This window comes from Salvelinus sp. IW2-2015, linkage group LG9 (assembly GCF_002910315.2).
Source record: "Salvelinus sp. IW2-2015 linkage group LG9, ASM291031v2, whole genome shotgun sequence".
Lineage (NCBI taxonomy): Eukaryota > Metazoa > Chordata > Actinopteri > Salmoniformes > Salmonidae > Salvelinus > Salvelinus sp. IW2-2015.
This window is the reverse complement of record NC_036849.1, coordinates 28,556,692-28,573,872: the sequence shown is the minus strand read 5'-3', so window position 1 is coordinate 28,573,872 and position 17,181 is coordinate 28,556,692. Positions and strand designations below refer to the sequence as shown.

At 44.3% G+C, this 17,181-nt stretch overlaps 1 protein-coding gene across 1 annotated transcript in view; it reads right to left on the bottom strand.

The window, feature by feature from the left end:
* LOC111968897 (unconventional myosin-VI-like) overlaps positions 1-17,181 on the bottom strand; it is a 130,972-nt gene that overhangs the window by 30,660 nt on the left and 83,131 nt on the right. The window contains exons 17-27 of the mRNA XM_070445249.1: positions 14,563-14,658; positions 14,056-14,226; positions 8,385-8,423; positions 8,187-8,280; positions 7,903-8,033; positions 7,713-7,790; positions 7,487-7,616; positions 5,995-6,085; positions 5,511-5,661; positions 1,129-1,337; positions 682-760 (exon numbers count right to left, since the gene is read on the bottom strand). Coding sequence (XP_070301350.1) covers positions 682-760; positions 1,129-1,337; positions 5,511-5,661; positions 5,995-6,085; positions 7,487-7,616; positions 7,713-7,790; positions 7,903-8,033; positions 8,187-8,280; positions 8,385-8,423; positions 14,056-14,226; positions 14,563-14,658 — 1,269 coding nt within the window. The remainder of the gene's footprint in view (positions 1-681; positions 761-1,128; positions 1,338-5,510; positions 5,662-5,994; positions 6,086-7,486; positions 7,617-7,712; positions 7,791-7,902; positions 8,034-8,186; positions 8,281-8,384; positions 8,424-14,055; positions 14,227-14,562; positions 14,659-17,181) is intronic.

Below are 17,181 nucleotides of genomic sequence, written 5' to 3'. Positions count from 1 at the left end.
CTGCTCCATTAGTAGAGACGGCTGCCATAGCAAGAGACTGCTCCATAGCAGAGACTACATGCTGCTCCATAGCAAGAGACTACAGGCTGCTCCATAGCAAGAGAGACGGAGGCTGCTCATAGCAAGAGATCGCAGGCTGCTCCATAGCAAGAGACTACAGGCTGCTCCATAGCAAGAAATACAGGCTGCTCCATAGCAGCGACGACAGGCTGCTCCATAGCAAGAGACTACAGGCTGCTCCATAGCAAGAGACGACAGGCTGCTCATAGCAAGAGACGACAGGCTGCTCCATAGCAAGAGACGGCAGGCTGCTCCATAGTAAGAACTGCAGGCTGCTCCATAGAAAGAGACTACAGGCCTGCTCCATAGTAAGAGACTACAGGCTGCTCCATAGTAAGAGACTACAGGCTGCCTCCATAGCAAGAGCTACAGGCTGCTCCATGCAGAGACTACAGGCTGCTCCATAGCAAGAGACTACAGGCTGCTCCATAGTAAGAGAACTACAGGCTGCTCCATAGCAAGAGACTAACAGGCTGCTCCATAGCAAGAGACTACAGGCTACTATCAGGCAAAAGGGTCAATATGTGATAAAGTGGGCAGTGTTTGGAGTGTCTTGTAGGAGTGGAAGGGTAACAAAGCTCTCCTTTACCACAAAAAGGTCACTTCAGTGGGGTCACAAACCTGCATAATCTTCTTTTCTTCCTCCCTCCTCTTCCTCTCCTCCTCCTCCTGCTTCCTCTTATGCTCCATCTCTGATTTCCTAATGAGAGGGGGCAGGGACGACGGAGGTGGTTAGTGCTCTTATATGGCAAAGCGCCATGTTACTTTAGATCACAGATGGACATGCCTCCTGCCTGATCAATGTTCTCAATGACATGATCAAACCATGAACCATGTATACGCTCAGTCTCTGAGCATCAACTCTGGACATATTCTGTTGGGGGTTTCTTTAAAATTGAGAGGTTATCATGCCAATGACTTCAACCAAAATATGAAGGGCTGCTTTGGTGCACTTGTGCAGGCTTTTATTCCAGCCCAGCACTAACACACTAGATCCAAAAGCCCTCCACTCCCGAAATAGCCCACCCCAGTGCTAGCCCATATATGTTCCGACCCCCCCCCCCTTACTTCTTTCTGTCGTTCTCCTCCTGCTGCTGTTGCTGGTCGTCCTCCTCCCTCCTCTTCCTCTCTCTTTCCATCTCCTCTTCGATGCGCCGCAGCCTCTCCATCTCGTCTTCCTCCTGCTTCTTCTTCTGCATGGAGGAGAGCAGCTGCTCCAAGCTCTTCACCAGCCCCTGGTACTCCTGGTCAATCTCCTTCCTGGTCATCACTGTGGCCTATAGGAGGAGGCATAGGTCAAAGGTCATAGGAATGGTGTCATAGGCCTATTCCAAAAAAAACAATAGGCTAAAACCAGAATTATTTGGACTTATCTGTCATACAGTATGTCATGGTCAGTGTTATAACATATACAGTGCATTTGGAAAGTATCCAGACCAGTTAACTTTTTCCACATTTTGTTACGTTACAGCCTTATTCTCAAATGGATTAAATAAAAAATGTTACTCATCAATCTACACACAATACCCCACAATGACAAAGTGAAAACGGGTTTCCCCGAAATGTTTGCAAATGTATTAAAAATAAAACAGAAGTACTGTATTTACGTAAGTATTCAGACCCTTTGCTATGAGACTCGAAATTGAGCTCAGGTGCATCATGTTTCCATTGATCATCCTCGAGATGTTTCTACAACTTGATTGGAGTCCACCTGTGGTAAATTCAATTGATTGGACATGATTTGAAAAAGGCACACACCTGTCTAAATAAGGTCCCACAGTTGACAGTGCATATCAGAGCAAAAACCAGGCCATGAGGTTGAAGGAATTGTCCGTAGAGCTCCGGGGCAGGATTGTGTCGAGGCACAGATCTGGGGAAGGGTACCAAAATATTTCTGCAGCATTGAAGGTCCCCAACAACACAGTGGCCTCCATCATTCTTAAATGGAAGAAGTTTGGAACCACCAAGACTCTTCCTAGAGCTGGCAAACGGGGGAGAAGGGCCATGGTCAGGGAGATGACCAAAAATCCGATGCTCACTCTGATAGAGCTTCAGAATTCCTCTGTGGAGATGGGAGAACCTTCCAGAAAGACAAACATCTCTGCAGCACTCCACCAATCAGGCCTTTATGGTAGAGTGGCCAGACGGAAGCCACTCCTCAGTAAAAGGCACATGACAGCTCACTTGGAGTTTGAAAAAAGGCACCTAAAATGACTTTCAGAGCATGTGAAACAAGATTCTCTGGTCTGATGAAACCAAGATTGAACTCTTTGGCAGGAACCGCAGACTGGGGCGAAGGTTCATCTTCCAACAGGACAACGACCCTAAGCACACAGCCAACACAACGCTGGAGTGGCTTTGGGACAAGTCTCTGAATGTCCTTGAGTGGCCCAGCCAGAGCCCGGACTTGTACCTGATCTAACATTTCTGGAGAGTCCTGAAAATAGCTATGCAGTGATGCTCCCCATCCAACCTGACAAAGCTTGAGAGGATCTGCAGAGAATAAATGGGAGAAACTCCCCAAATACATGTGTGCCAAGCTTATAGCGTCATACCAAGAAGACTTGAGGCTGTAATCACTGCCAAACGTGCTTTAACAAAGTACTGAGTAAAGGGTCTGAATACTTATGTAAATGTAATATGTTTATTATTTTTTTTCTTTCTAAAAACCTGTTTTTGCCTCGTCATTATCGGGTATTGCGTGTAGATTGATGAGGGGAAAAAACGATATAATCAATTTTAGAATAAGGCTGTAATGTAACAAAATGTTGAAACTGTCAAGGGGTCTGAAAACAATGTAGACAACATATGCCTTCATAGACTAAACCTTGTTTATCGTTGGTTATGATTCCCAATATGTGCTACTACCGTTCCCATTAGCACTGCTGCAGACACAGGAGCGCACCGACTAACACAGGCATACGAGATAGTCTTTTCAGTGTATGGGGAATATGCTAAAAGTAACATCCAATTCCCAATATCCCAGAATCTCATTTAATTCAACTTTTTCTCATTTAATCCTTGTTTCCTATACGTGGTGTAATTAAAACTGTCCGATTCCAGGAAGTGAGAGGTGGAGCCCTCCGCAGTGGGCCTGGCAGAAATCTCCTTGTCTGTTTAGGGTTGTGACACCCTCCAGATCTATCCAATAAGCTAACCAGAGAGACATCGACTGAGAGCCCCACCCCCACCTGCTACCACTGCTGCCCTGGTCACCTCGGTGTCACACCCTGTCTGTCAGTGGGGGGTTTAGGGTGGATTGATTTCCCTGACGTGGTTCAGACAGACACCACAGGGGGAAATGACAAGCTGACTGAATGACAGCTATTGTTTATGACTATTGTATAATTCAGCTAGCGATGCTACGCTAGGCCCTTAGCGATGCTACGCTAGGTGCGTCATAAAGGGCTAGGAATAGCATCAGGCGCTGGTGAACACAGAGCAGATGCCAATGGGCTAACAGAGGAGCGCAGGGTCAGGCAGACGCACAGAGGTGACTGAACTAGGGAGCGAGGGAGAGAAAGAGAGGAGACTAGAGACATTTGCTCATGTGGAAAATGTTCTGCTCGGATGCCAGTCATCTAGTCTCCCGAGTGGAGACTGATGTTTCTAGCAGAGGGAGAGAGGGGAGTGTTCGATTAAATGGACAGGAAAAACACAGTATTTCTCAACCTCTTTCCCTAAAGAAATAATGCTGTAATGATGTAAAGTTTGGCAACTCATTTCAGAAATAATTTGAACCACATGCCACCAGAGGTCTCTTCACAGTCCCCAAGTCCAGAGCAGACTATGGGAAGCACACTGTACTACATAGAGCCATGACTACTTGGAACTCTATTCCATATCAGGTAACTGATGCAAGCAGTAGAATCAGATTTAAAAACCAGATAAAAATACACCTTATCAAACAGCGGGGACTGTAAAGCAACACAAAACACACACACACGATAACATAAGCACTACACACACACACGTACACATGGATTTTGTGCTGTAGATATGTGGTAGTGGAGTAGGGGCCTGAGGGCACACACTTAGAGTGAGGTGAAATCGGTTATGAATGTATTGTAATGTTTTTAAAATTGTATAACTGCCTTAGTTTTGCCGGACCCCAGGAAGAGTAGCTGCTAATGGGGATCCATAATAAATACAAATCCCTTACCATATACAGACTGATGTTTATAGCAGAAGAATAGAGTGCAGAACCATTACCATATTTAGCCATATTAAAGGATTACAGATCAAAACAACCCCAGGAAATGGCTTCCTGACAAGATGACAGGGAGATGAAATGAGATGAGAGCGATGTGATGAGATCAGCGGGATTAGTTTAGAAAGTTAAGACATATGAGGGTGTGTTCGTAAATTCACTCTCGTAAATTCAKACCGTTGTCAGATTGTCCGTTCGTAATTTCAGAGCGTTTCRCTCTCGGAGTGTTCAGAGCGCACACTGGACAATCTGGCCGAGGAGTAGGGTTGATCCGAGCATTCTGACCTCACAACGGCAGTCAAGCACCCAAGCTAACTGGTTAAAGTTAGCTAGCTTGCTAGCTACTTCCAGACATAAATGAGAGAACACCTCACTCTGGCCATTTTTCTTACCCTAGCAGAGCTGGTTAGGCTGTTCTCATGTTATCCAGAGCRTTGGTGACTGTAACTGTGCTGCTGGCAACAATTTAATTAAGTTTTTTTTGCCAAGGTTTACTGACACCGGTCATATTCAACGGGGTGTTGAGCGTTCGTAAATTCATCAGTTATTCTGAGAGCGAATTTACGAACGCACCCGGAGTTACTCTGGCCTCCTTGGTGTAGGATGAAGATGGCCCTAGACCAGTGTTCCTAAACTGGAGGCCCACCGGCTGAATTTGGCCCGTGGGTGATTTTATTTGACCCCCAAGTTTTCTGAGCAATTTCAATATTTTTTTTATTGTTCGACATAAAAGTTTGTAAAAACACAAGCAAATCAGCTCCAAGTTATTTTAATTTTGGAAATCTGTTGCAAAGTATTCCCACGCATAATAGAGTGATATGTGTATACAAATTAAACAAGGTTTGAAATGATGTTTTAGGCAAATATCTTTTTGGGCTTCTTGTGGTCAAAAATTTTATTATGAAAATTATGCTAATGCCCTTTCAGTGTAAGAGTTGTTTGAAAAGACCGTCTGACATTTCAGCCTGTTGTGGCCTTACCAGGCAGTAAATTAGTTACAAACCAAGAAAAGCCTCTGCCAATAACAGCTAGTTTTCAGTTATCCCCACTCAGACAACTCCCAGACAGTCCTAGAATTTTGCTAAGAAGSTATTTTTGTTTATTTTTGACCATTTTTAATTGAAAACTAAAATCACAGTAATGTATTTAATTGTTAGCCAGAAATGATTTGGACCTTTAAGGTTAGGAATGGKGCAGGGGAAGCTGATCCTAGATCTGTGCCTAGGAGAGCCCTYCTCACCTTGATATTGGCCATGAAGGTGTCGATGGAGGCCCCCAGCTCCTGGACCTGCTGGGCCATCTCCTGCTTGCCCTCCTTCAGAGCGCCCACCACCTCGTTGAAGCGTTCCATACGCATCTTCAGGTTACGCACCTTCACCATGCCATCGACGCTGTGGCCGTATGAGCCCACGCATACACACGTAAGTGTGAGCACGCTCGCACGTGCACATACACACATACATACAGTCAGAATACCATGATAACAAAACAATTCAAAAAGCCATCACCCGGATGGATGCATTCACCAAAGCAATATATATTTTCCAAATGCAATACGGTGACAGAGACGGCCACGAGTCACGGCTGAGCTCTCCAGATTGATTTGAACTTCTAACTGCAGAATGTGGAGAAGCCATCAAAAGGCACAGAGTGTGAAGCACTTTTAAACAAAGATAATGTGTGTGCGCATGGGCGTGTGTGTGTGTGTGTGTGTGTACACCCACCGTGGCTTATGTTTCTTCTTACAGAGCCACATGCGGACGGTCTTCTGAATCTTAACAAGGGCAGAGGCACGATACTTCATCTTCTCCTTCACTGGGGGGGGGATAAATTGTCAAATCTAGTCAACATAGTATTGTCAACATATCCTACATTACTCATCTCATATGTATATACTGCTCTATACCATCTACTGCATCTTGCCTATGCCGCATGGCCATCGCTCATCCATATATTTATATGTACATACTTATTCATCCCTTTACATTTGGGTGTATAAGGTAGTTGTGAATTTGTTAGATTACTTGATAGATACTACTGCATTGTCGGAACTAGACGCACAAGCATTTCGCTACACTCGCATTAACATCTGCTAACCATGTGTATGTGACCAATAMMATTTGATTTGACTTGATATTGGGCCAATTCACACAGAGATAAAGCCACACACAACTCTTAATAGGGACATTAAGTTTGAATGTTTTGGGGGAAAATAAAATGGAAGAGCAGCCAGCCATCACAATGCATATATCCTCAGATATGGGATATCCTAACGGTGAAAAAAGCAGGTAACTGGTGGGCCGAGGCAGTCTACAGTTATTACTTACAACGTGATATCATTGATTTGATACTTTACCCTAATAAGCACTGCCGGTGCTGCACTTTGTTAAATGGGAGGGAAAATCAATATAACTTGGGACGGAGGGTAATGGTTCAAGGAACAGCTTTTAGTGTGAAAGATTGCCTCGAGCAATAGAAATGTGAAACATAAGAACTATGGTAGTGGAATACAGCTGCCGGAGTGTGGTAATCAGTGTTCGACTAAATGGAGGGGAAAAAACTATTTCTCAACCTCTTGCCCTGTGAAGAATTTGAGTCAAAATGATGTAAAGTTATGACAAGTTTAACAACTCCTGACTCAGCAGAAATCATTTGAACCCTTTTCATTATATTGGCTGTTTTGTTTGAGAAGTTAGTTTGGTCTTTTCCACCATTTTAAAGCCCATGTAGGGACTGACGCTGCAAATTAGCTCAACCTAAAGCATGACGCTACAAATTAGCTCAACCTAAAGCATGACGCTACAAATTAGCTCAACCTAAAGCATGACGCTTTACAATATTTAGTCTCTATACCTTAAAGCATAACGCTACAAATTAGCTCAACCTAAAGCATGATGCTACAACTTAGCTCACACCTAAGCATTTTGCCGCTACAAATTAGCTCAACCTAAAGCATGACGCTACAAATTAGCTCAACCTAAAGCATGACGCTACAAATTAGCTCAACCTAAAGCATGATGCTACAAATTAGCTCAACCTAAAGCATAACGCTACAAATTAGCTCAACCTAAAGCATGAGGGTGCAACGTGTCAATCTTTTCATTGTATCGGTCCCTAACAACTAAATCCATTATTATTGTTAACTAGGAGGAGGGCTATTGTTCTACAGTACATTGTCCAGCTCAGTGCGAGTATGAGTCAGGGGTGTTGACGTACATTTGATGACAGAAAGGGAGCACCACTGGACCTTCTTCCAACGGCTGATGACCAGCCACTGGTTGACCTTCTTCACCAGCTCTGCCAGGTGGTCCGGGTCCGACTTCATGATCTGGTCAAACTCCGCAAACTGACCACGAAGCAGGACATCAAGAGAATTACTCAAGGTAATTTGGCCCGTATGACATTCATGCACATTAAAAAGAGAGCTGGAAGCAGAGCTCACCTTCCCAGGGCGGAAGAACACTCTGGTCAAACCAAACTTGTAGTCATTCTCATTCAGCCCCAGTGCTTTGAACAAAGCCTGCAGAGGAACAAGAACAAAAACCACCAGTCAAAGTCTTCTAAAAGTATAAAAATCKGAATAATACAAGGTTTATATGAAATGGAATGCTGATCTTGGGGGAGCCACCCACCTTGCAGAAGAGCCTGGGGTCCAGTCGTGTGAGCTTGTCAGGCATGTACTGTTTGTACATGTTGTAGAGCTCATGGAAGGGGGCTCGGGAGGGGAAGCCTCCCTGCATCAAGTCCAGCACTGACACCATGCCTGGTGAGGAAAGGGGAGAGAATGGTGTTTGTGTGTGTATCCGTAGTCATCTTTAGAACGGATAATGAACTACTGCATTTTGTAACTTTTTTTAATTCCGTGAATATGTTAATAATAGTTTTGCGAGTATGTTCTACCTCTCCTAGCCAATACCTGAACACTGCAGCTGAGACAGAATCTGGGCTCCTTCAAACTGGTGGCTCACCATCTTCAAGTTGGGTTTCACACAGCGAATGAAGCTGGAACCCTTTGAAAGACAAGTAAAACATATCTATCAGATGCAATCTGAGGCCAGTTGCTGACTACTAGTGTGAGAGAGAGAACATCAGATATGGCGACACAGATACTCACAGTGCTGCGAAGCTTCTCCAGTAGTACGTTCAACTGGGTCTGTGAAGGCAGGCAGAAAAAGAAGCTTGTTTAATACTTAGTCTGAGTCCCACCACACTGCACAAGAAGGTCCTTAGGAGCACGTACAAACAAATTGGTAATATATTTGACGTTGCACATTTAAAGCTGAAAAGAGCATTAGTTATAATGCTGACATACCCAATAGAAAGTAAGACAGGTGAGGGATAACAGCACACAGAAAGACAAAAAGATCCATGMATGACTCAGGAGGATTCTGCAGAAGCCACTTGCATTGTTCTCAATAGGATTTGCTTACAACAGTCCTAAATTAAATTGAATGTTTTCGCAAGATATATATAAAACATTTACTGAAACTGTGCTATATAGATACTTTTATGCAACACAAGATAATGACTGTGTGCAAGACCCAACTTGGCAATATTTCACTGGTGATAGTAGAGATTCATATTTTAAAACATATTAAAATAAAAAAATAAAACTTACTTATGTTCCCTTCCTCACAGCATTGCAATAGATTGCCTCATTGTTATTTGATGTTTTATTAATAAAAGCACATCTGTGTGTAATCAAACTGAATAGATCCGTCTTGCTCTTTTCTCTACAATGCTACACTCGGGTAATTTTGTCATGTCTTATGTGATGAATTATTAATAAAAGCGTCAACTCAAGCATGCCCACACACAAACAGACCATACAGGAAGACAGGTGGAGGAGGAGTTTGATAGGAAAACAGCAATGGGTGCTGTGTGTGCGCATCTGCTGATGCAGTATTGGGTTATCGAAACAATCAACAGCGAGACAAGTTACCTTCTGTCCCTGGCTGATGCTACACTTCTTCGTGACTGACTTTTAGCCCTGTGCTACTTTCTGACTTTTTCATACCCTTTCTCTAGCTGACTTTATCCAACTTTTTCCACAAAGGAAGGATTTCTCAGGAAAAGAGGTGGGAGACTGGAAGAGGCCTACAGGAAAGGAGGGATAGAAGAAGAGTGGCAAGGAGAGCGGCAGGGAGAGGAAAGGGGTTAGAAGTTCAAAGGTCAAAGTTGGACATTTGGAAAGTTGAAAACACAGTTTTCTCTAGCATTGTGTCAGAAAACATCTGAAATAAGCAATAGGAAAAATGATTAGACTACAAACTAAACACCAGGGTCTTATTCTGGATCAAAAAGGGACTTGGGGCACGGCAGGGCCCGTCTGAATTTGAGACAACTTTAGAGGCCCATATCTTGGCAAATTTCCGGCAAATCTACCATTTCTCCTTGGAGTTGAGAGAAATGCTTGCAGTTTAAAAGCACATTTCCTGCAGTTCAACTTTTGCCATGCTGCTGAGAGAAAATGTTGCAGTTTTAAAGCAAATTTCCTGCGTGGATAATGCTGTGTTCTTTTGCTCAAACATAAAACCTATACTGATAAATTCATTGTTTTTATTCATTTTCAATTCTCCCTCAATGTCTTTTATTTTGGGGATTTTTAGTTCTCAAAGATTCGTAAAAAATATTTTACACTGAAAGGTTTTCCATCTCGAAAAATGTTTTTCCATCTCGAAAATGTATTTTCGCGACCCAAAAAAACACTTACAGCAGGGCAAAAAAGTATTTAGTTAAATCAAATCAAATTTTATTTGTCACATACACATGGTTAGCAGATGTTAATGCGAGTGTAGCGAAATGCTTGTGCTTCTAGTTCCGACAATGCAGTAATAACCAACAAGTAATCTAACAATTCCACAACTACTACCTTATACACACAAGTGTAAAGGGATAAAGAATATGTACATAAAGATATATGAATGAGTGATGGTACAGAACGGCATAGGCAAGATGCAGTAGATTTGGTATAGTGTCAGTCTATACATATGAGATGAGTAATGTAGGGTATGTAAACATAAAGTGGCATAGTTTAAAGTGGCTAGTGATACATGTATTACATAAAGATGGCAAGATGCAGTGGATGATATACAGTACAGTATATCATATACTAATGAGATGAGTAATGTAGGGTATGTAAACATTATATTAAGTGGCATAGTTTAAAGTGGCTAGTGATACACTTTTACATAATTTCCATCAATTCCCATTATTAAAGTGGCTGGAGTTGAGTCAGTATGTTGGCAGCGGCCACTAAATGTTAGTGGTGGCTGTTTAACAGTCTGATGGCCTTGAGATAGAAGCTGTTTTTCAGTCTCTCGGTCCCTGCTTTGATGCACTGTACTGACCTCGCCTTCTGGATGATAGCGGGTGAACAGGCAGTGGCTTGGGTGGTTGTTGTCCTTGATGATTTTTATGGCCTTCCTGTGACATCGGGTGGTGTAGGTGTCCTGGAGGGCAGGTAGTTTTCCCCCGGTGATGCGTTGTGCAGACCTCACTACCCTCTGGAGGCCTTACGGTTATGGGCGGAGCAGTTGCCGTACCAGGCGGTGATACAGCCCGACAGGATGCTCTCGATTGTGCATCTGTAGAAGTTTGTGAGTGCTTTTGGTGACAAGCCGAATTTCTTCAGCCTCCTGAGGTTGAAGAGGCGCTGCTGCGCCTTCTTCAAACGCTGTCTGTGTGGGTGGACCAATTCAGTTTGTCCGTGATGTGTACACCGAGGAACTTAAAACTTTCCACCTTCTCCACCTCTGCTGTTTCCTGAAGTCCACAATCATCTCCTTTGTTTTGTTGACATTGAGTGTGAGGTTATTTTCCTGACACCACACTCCGAGGGCCTCACCTCCTCCCTGTAGGCCGTCTCGTCGTTGTTGGTAATCAAGCCTACCACTGTAGTGTCGTCCGCAAACTTTATTGATTGAGTTGGAGGCGTGCATGGCCACGCAGTCGTGGGTGAACAGGGAGTACAGGAGAGGGCTCAGAATGCACCCTTGTGGGGCCCCAGTGTTGAGGATCAGCGGGTGGAGATGTTGTTACCTACCCTCACCACTGGGGGCGGCCCGTCAGGAAGTCCAGGACCCAGTTGCACAGGCGGGGTCGAGACCCGGGTCTCGAGCTTGATGACGAGTTTGGAGGGTACTATGGTGTTAAATGCTGAGCTGTAGTCGATGAACAGCATTCTCACATAGGTATTTCTCTTGTCCAGATGGGTTAGGGCAGTCTGCAGTGTGGTTGCGATTGCGTCCACTGGGACCTATTGGGTCGGTAAGCAAATTGGAGTGGGTCTAGGGTGTCAGGTAGGGTGGAGGTGATATGGTCTTGACTAGTCTCTCAAAGCACTTCATGATGATGGAAGTGAGTGCTACGGGGCGGTAGTCGTTTAGCTCAGTTACCTTAGCTTTCTTGGGAACAGGAACAATGGTGGCCCTCTTGAAGCATGTGGGAACAGCAGACTGGGATAGGATTGATTGAATATGTCCTTAACACACCAGCAGCTGGTCTGCGCATGCTCTGAGGATGCGGCTGGGAATGCCGTGGGCCTGCAGCCTGCGAGGGTTAACACGTTTAAATGTTTTACTCACCTCGGCTGCAGTGAAGGAGAGCCCGAGGTTTTGGTAGCGGGCGTGTCAGTGGCACTGTATTGTCTCAAAGCGAGCAAAAAAGTTATTTAGTCTGTCTGGGAGCAGACATCCTGGTCCGCGACGGGGCTGGTTTTCTTTTGTAATCCGTGATTGACTATAGACCCTGCCACATACCTCTTGTGTCTGAGCTGTTGAATTGCGACTCTACTTTGTCTCTATACTGGGACTTAGCTTGTTTGATTGCCTTGCGGAGGGAATAGCTCTCACTGTTGTATTCGGTCATGTTTCCGGTCACCTTGCCCTGGTTAAAAGCAGTGGTTCGCGCTTTCCGTTTCACGTTCGAATGCTGCCATCAATCACGGTTTCTGGTTTGGGAATGTTTTAATCGTTGCTGTGGGTACGACATCGTCAATGCACTTTCTAATGAACTCGCTCACGCAATCAGCGTCTTCGTCAATGTTGTTGTTGGCGCAATGCGGAACATATCCCAATCCAGTGATCGAAGCAGTCTTGCGAAGCTGGAATCAGATTGGTCGGACCAGCGTCGAACAGATCTGAGGCGCGGAGGCTTGCTGTTTTTAGTTTCTGTTTGTAGGCTGGAAGCAACAAAATGGAGTCGTGGTCAGCTTTTTCCGAAAGGAGGGCGGGGGAGGGCCTTATATATGCGTCGCGGAAAGTTAGTAATACAAAGATCCAAGGTTTTACCAGCCCTGGTAGCAACAATCGATATGCTGGATAGAATTTAGGGAGTTTTGTTTTCAGATTAGCCTTGTTAAATCCCAGCCTACGATGAATGCAGCCTCAGGGTGTGTGGTTTCCAGTTTACAAAGAGTCAGATAAGTTCGTTCAGGGCCATCAAGTGTCTGCTTGGGGGGGATTATATACGGCTGTGATTATAATCGAAGAGAATTCCCTTGGTAGATAATGCGGTCGAGCAACCAATTGTGCAAGTTCTCCCACTTAAAAAGATGAGAGGCTGTATTTTCATCTTAGGTACACTTAAACTATGACAGACAAAATGAGAAAGAAATTTCCGAAAAATCACAAATTTTAATGATTTATTTGCAAATTATGGTGGAAAATAAGTATTTGGTCACTTACAAACAAGCAAGATTTTCTGGCTCTATCACAGACCTGTAACTTCTTTTTAAGAGGCTTCCTCTGTCTCCACTTCGTTTACCTGTATTAATGGCACCTTGTTTGAACTTGTTATCAGTATAAAAGACACCTGTCCACAACCTCAAACAGTCACACTCCAAACTCCACTATGCCAAGATTAAAGAGCTGTCAAAGGACACCAGAAACAAATTGTAGACTGCAACGCAGGCTGGGAAGACTGATCTGCAATAGGTAAGCAGCTTTGGTTTGAGAAATCAACTGTGGGGCACGATTATTAGGAAATGGAAAATACAAGACACATGATAATCTCCTCTGATCTGGGGCTCACGCAGATTCACCCCGTGGGGTCAAAAATGATCACAAGAACGGTGAGCAAAAATCCAGAACCACACAGGGGACCTAGTGAATGACTGCAGAGAGCTGGGACCAAAGTAACAAAGCCTACATAGCAAGGGCATTGAAGATGAAACGTGGCTGGGTTTTCAGCATGACAATGATCCCAACACAACCGCCGGGCACGAAGGGTGGCTTGGTAAGAAGCATTTCAAGGTCTGGAGTGGCCTAGCCAGTCTCCAGATATTCAACCCCATAGAAAATCTTTGGAAGGGAGTTGAAGTCCGTGTTGCCAGCAACAGCCCCAAACATCACTGCTCTAGAGGAGATATGCATGGAGGATTGGGCCACAAATACCAGCAACAGTGGGTGAAACCTTGTGAGCCTTACAGAAAAAGTTTGACCTCTGTATTGGCCAACAAAGGGTATATAACAAAGTATTGAGATTAAACTTTTGTTATTGGACCAAATACTTATTTTCCACCATAATTTGGCAAATAAAATTCATTAAAATGTGATTTTCTGGATTTTTCCCCTCATCTTTGTCTGTCATAGTTGAAGTGTACTATGGATGAACAATATACAGGACGCTCTCTCATCTTTGTTAAGTGGGAGAACTTGCACAATTGGTGGCTGACTAAATACTTTTTTGCCCCACTGTACACAAATTAACTTGAACTAGAAGAATGTATTTTAAAATCAAAGTGACATCTCAAAACCAAATGCTGCTACAGTCTCCTTCCTCACCTTGAATTTGTTGCCCACACTGATAAAGCTGAGTTTGCCAGCCTTTTGTTTGGAGTCCTTGCTGTTGTTGGAGTTCTCAAAAAGCTCCCTCACAAACTTATCCTTGGACTCACACACCAGGCTCTCCAAGGACATATGGAGAGCATCATTATTCTTCTCTACAAACTGGGTCTGCAGACACACGCACACACGCACATGCACACACACACACACACACACACACACACACACACACACACACACACACACACACACACACACAAAAACAAATACCCACGCATACACAAAACATTTAATAAACAGACTTTGCCATGTGTGCTACTGCTAACAAGCTAAGAAGACTATTACCAGCAGCAGCTGTATATTGTAATGAAAACATTTCCCAAAAATTATTTTTAAACGGTTACACCACGTTTGAGATATAAGGGAGTACAGGTTGACGTAGTGTTATCAACCAATCATCCAAGAGCAAATCAACATATAACCATCGACGTGCGTGACGGTTACCGTCTCGTAGCACACGGCTCCGGCAAAGTGTCTGACGATGAATCCTTCATCATCTCTGACGTTCCTGTGGACAGCCAGCTTGGACTTCCTAGGAACCTGAAGAGACAGCAGCAACATAATATATTAGACCCTCTTTACATAATTCACATAGTGTCTGTGTACATGTGTTGGTTTGTGTGTGTGAGCATGTGTTGGTTTGTGTGTGTGAGGTGTGCGAGTGTGTGTTGGTGTGTGTATATATATGTGTTGCTGTGTCGGTGTGTGTGTGTCTGTGCGTCAGTGTGTGTGTGTTTGTGAATGTGTGTCGGTGTGTGAATGTGTGTGTGTGTGAATGAGTGTGAATGTGTGTTGTTGTGAATGTGTGTCGGTGTGTGTGTTTCTGAATGTGTGTTGGTGTGTGTGTGAATGTGTGTAAGTGTGTATGTGTGTTGGTGTTGGTGTGTATATGTGTTGGTGTGTGTGTGCGGCACCAACAACAGAAAACCACCCACACACACCACACACCACAAAAACCCACCAACACACACAAACCCCACCAACACACAACAACACCACCAACAACACACAAACCCACCAACACACAAAACCCACCAACACACCACAAACACCACACCAAAAACCCACCACACCCACCAACCAACACACACCAAACCACACCAAACACACAAAACCCCACCAACACACAACACGCCCACCAACACACACAAACCCCAACCAACAACACAAAACCACACCAACACACAAAACCCCACCAACACACAAAACCCCACAACACAAACTACAAAAACCCACCAAACAAACCCCACACAAAAACCCACAAACACACAAAACCCACCAAACACACACAAACCCCACCAACACACCACACACACACACACAACACACAAACAACACACAAACCCACCAACACACACAAACCCACCAACACACACAAAATTCCCTGCACACACAACAGGACAAACCGCCTACCCAACCACAAAAACCCCGACCAACTAGGGGAGCTATCAAGAAAGCCTAGAACTCCAAGCATCCGATACATGCAATCCCCATCCTTCCCCAATGGCTCTATGCAGATATGAATAGTGGTAAGTTCAGGGTCCCACCAACTACAGGCGAGCCGTGTAGACTGGTCTAGCTCTCAACTAACCATATTCCCTAACTCGAACGGCACTATACTAATCTGGACTAGCATGGTTTAGTGCGGCGGGTGGTTAGAAAAACAAAAACCCACCACCAAACACACAAAACGCTGTCTGTCTTCCACCAACACCACAAACCTTTATCACCAAGCGACAGACGACAAAACCACAACTAAGCACAAACTGAACGGTCTCCCACCAACAACAAAACCCCCTACCGATAGTCAACGGACATGCAAAACTGTCGGGCCATTGATCACGTCTCATAATCTAATCAAAAACCGCCGCCTCATCTCTTCAAACAATCGAACATGAACTCAGTGCTGGCATTCTACCAGGCATACACCTCCGCAATCTAACATTATGCGCTCTAAACCTGTTATATTACTGCAGATAGGTAGGTTGAGTCGGAGGTGTGAATTTTAGATGTTTAGGTGGACCAAAACCAGCCACGTCCTCCCGTTAGTTTTCGCAAATCACACAAACCCGGCTCTCACCAAAATCACTAAAGACCCACACCAAACACACACAACCACCATGATAGCACATCACAAACGTCTAGGTCCCAAACACAACAGCTGCTTGTGGAAACACAAACCCAGCGAGCACCAACACACAGTGGTTCAGAAACAAATCGCACGCATGATATGTAGACCCACGTGGTTAGTCTACCACCAACACACTTACTAAAAGATAGCTAACCTCACCAACACACAGCTATGCATATGCACCAAAACAACACACTAAGCGGGCAACAATAAAAGAACACCACGTAATACCACACAATGATGATGGTCTGGTCTCTGCATTCCCACCTTTAATCGGCCATGCAACCAACACACTTGACATCCCAACACCACACCAACACACGTAACACCAACACACCCAGCACACACTGATAAGGAGTCGTACCAGCAACACAAGTTCGGGGTGGTAGACCACACACACACAACCCACCACACACACAACCGCACCACACACACAGAACCCAATGTTCTCTAGTGGTCCGATCACTCAGCTGTCAACCCCTCATCCAATCACATCCGCACAGCACATTCACATTCAATCCAACGTACACAAACTGTACACCACACAGAAACCCCAAACAAACACGTACAACCACACACAGACATACACAGATTGACAGGACACATATCCCTAGCCGGCAGCTACTCACACAACACAATACGGCTTATATAATGGGGGCTCTAATACCACCACAATATAACATACATTCCACTGTACCACAACGCGCGACACAACCAGTATAGCTATGCATCGGCAACCAGATGGGATAGAAACCAAACAAGACTGTCAGACATTACCACCACTCTACAACTTATCCAATTCAAGTAACAATATGATGACACATGTATGATTTAAATATGGATATTATGGTGGAAATTAATTAATGGGCTCACGAAACTTATAATGGGTCGTATCTGAGGATATTGTTCGCGTCAACATATACGAGTTGGGA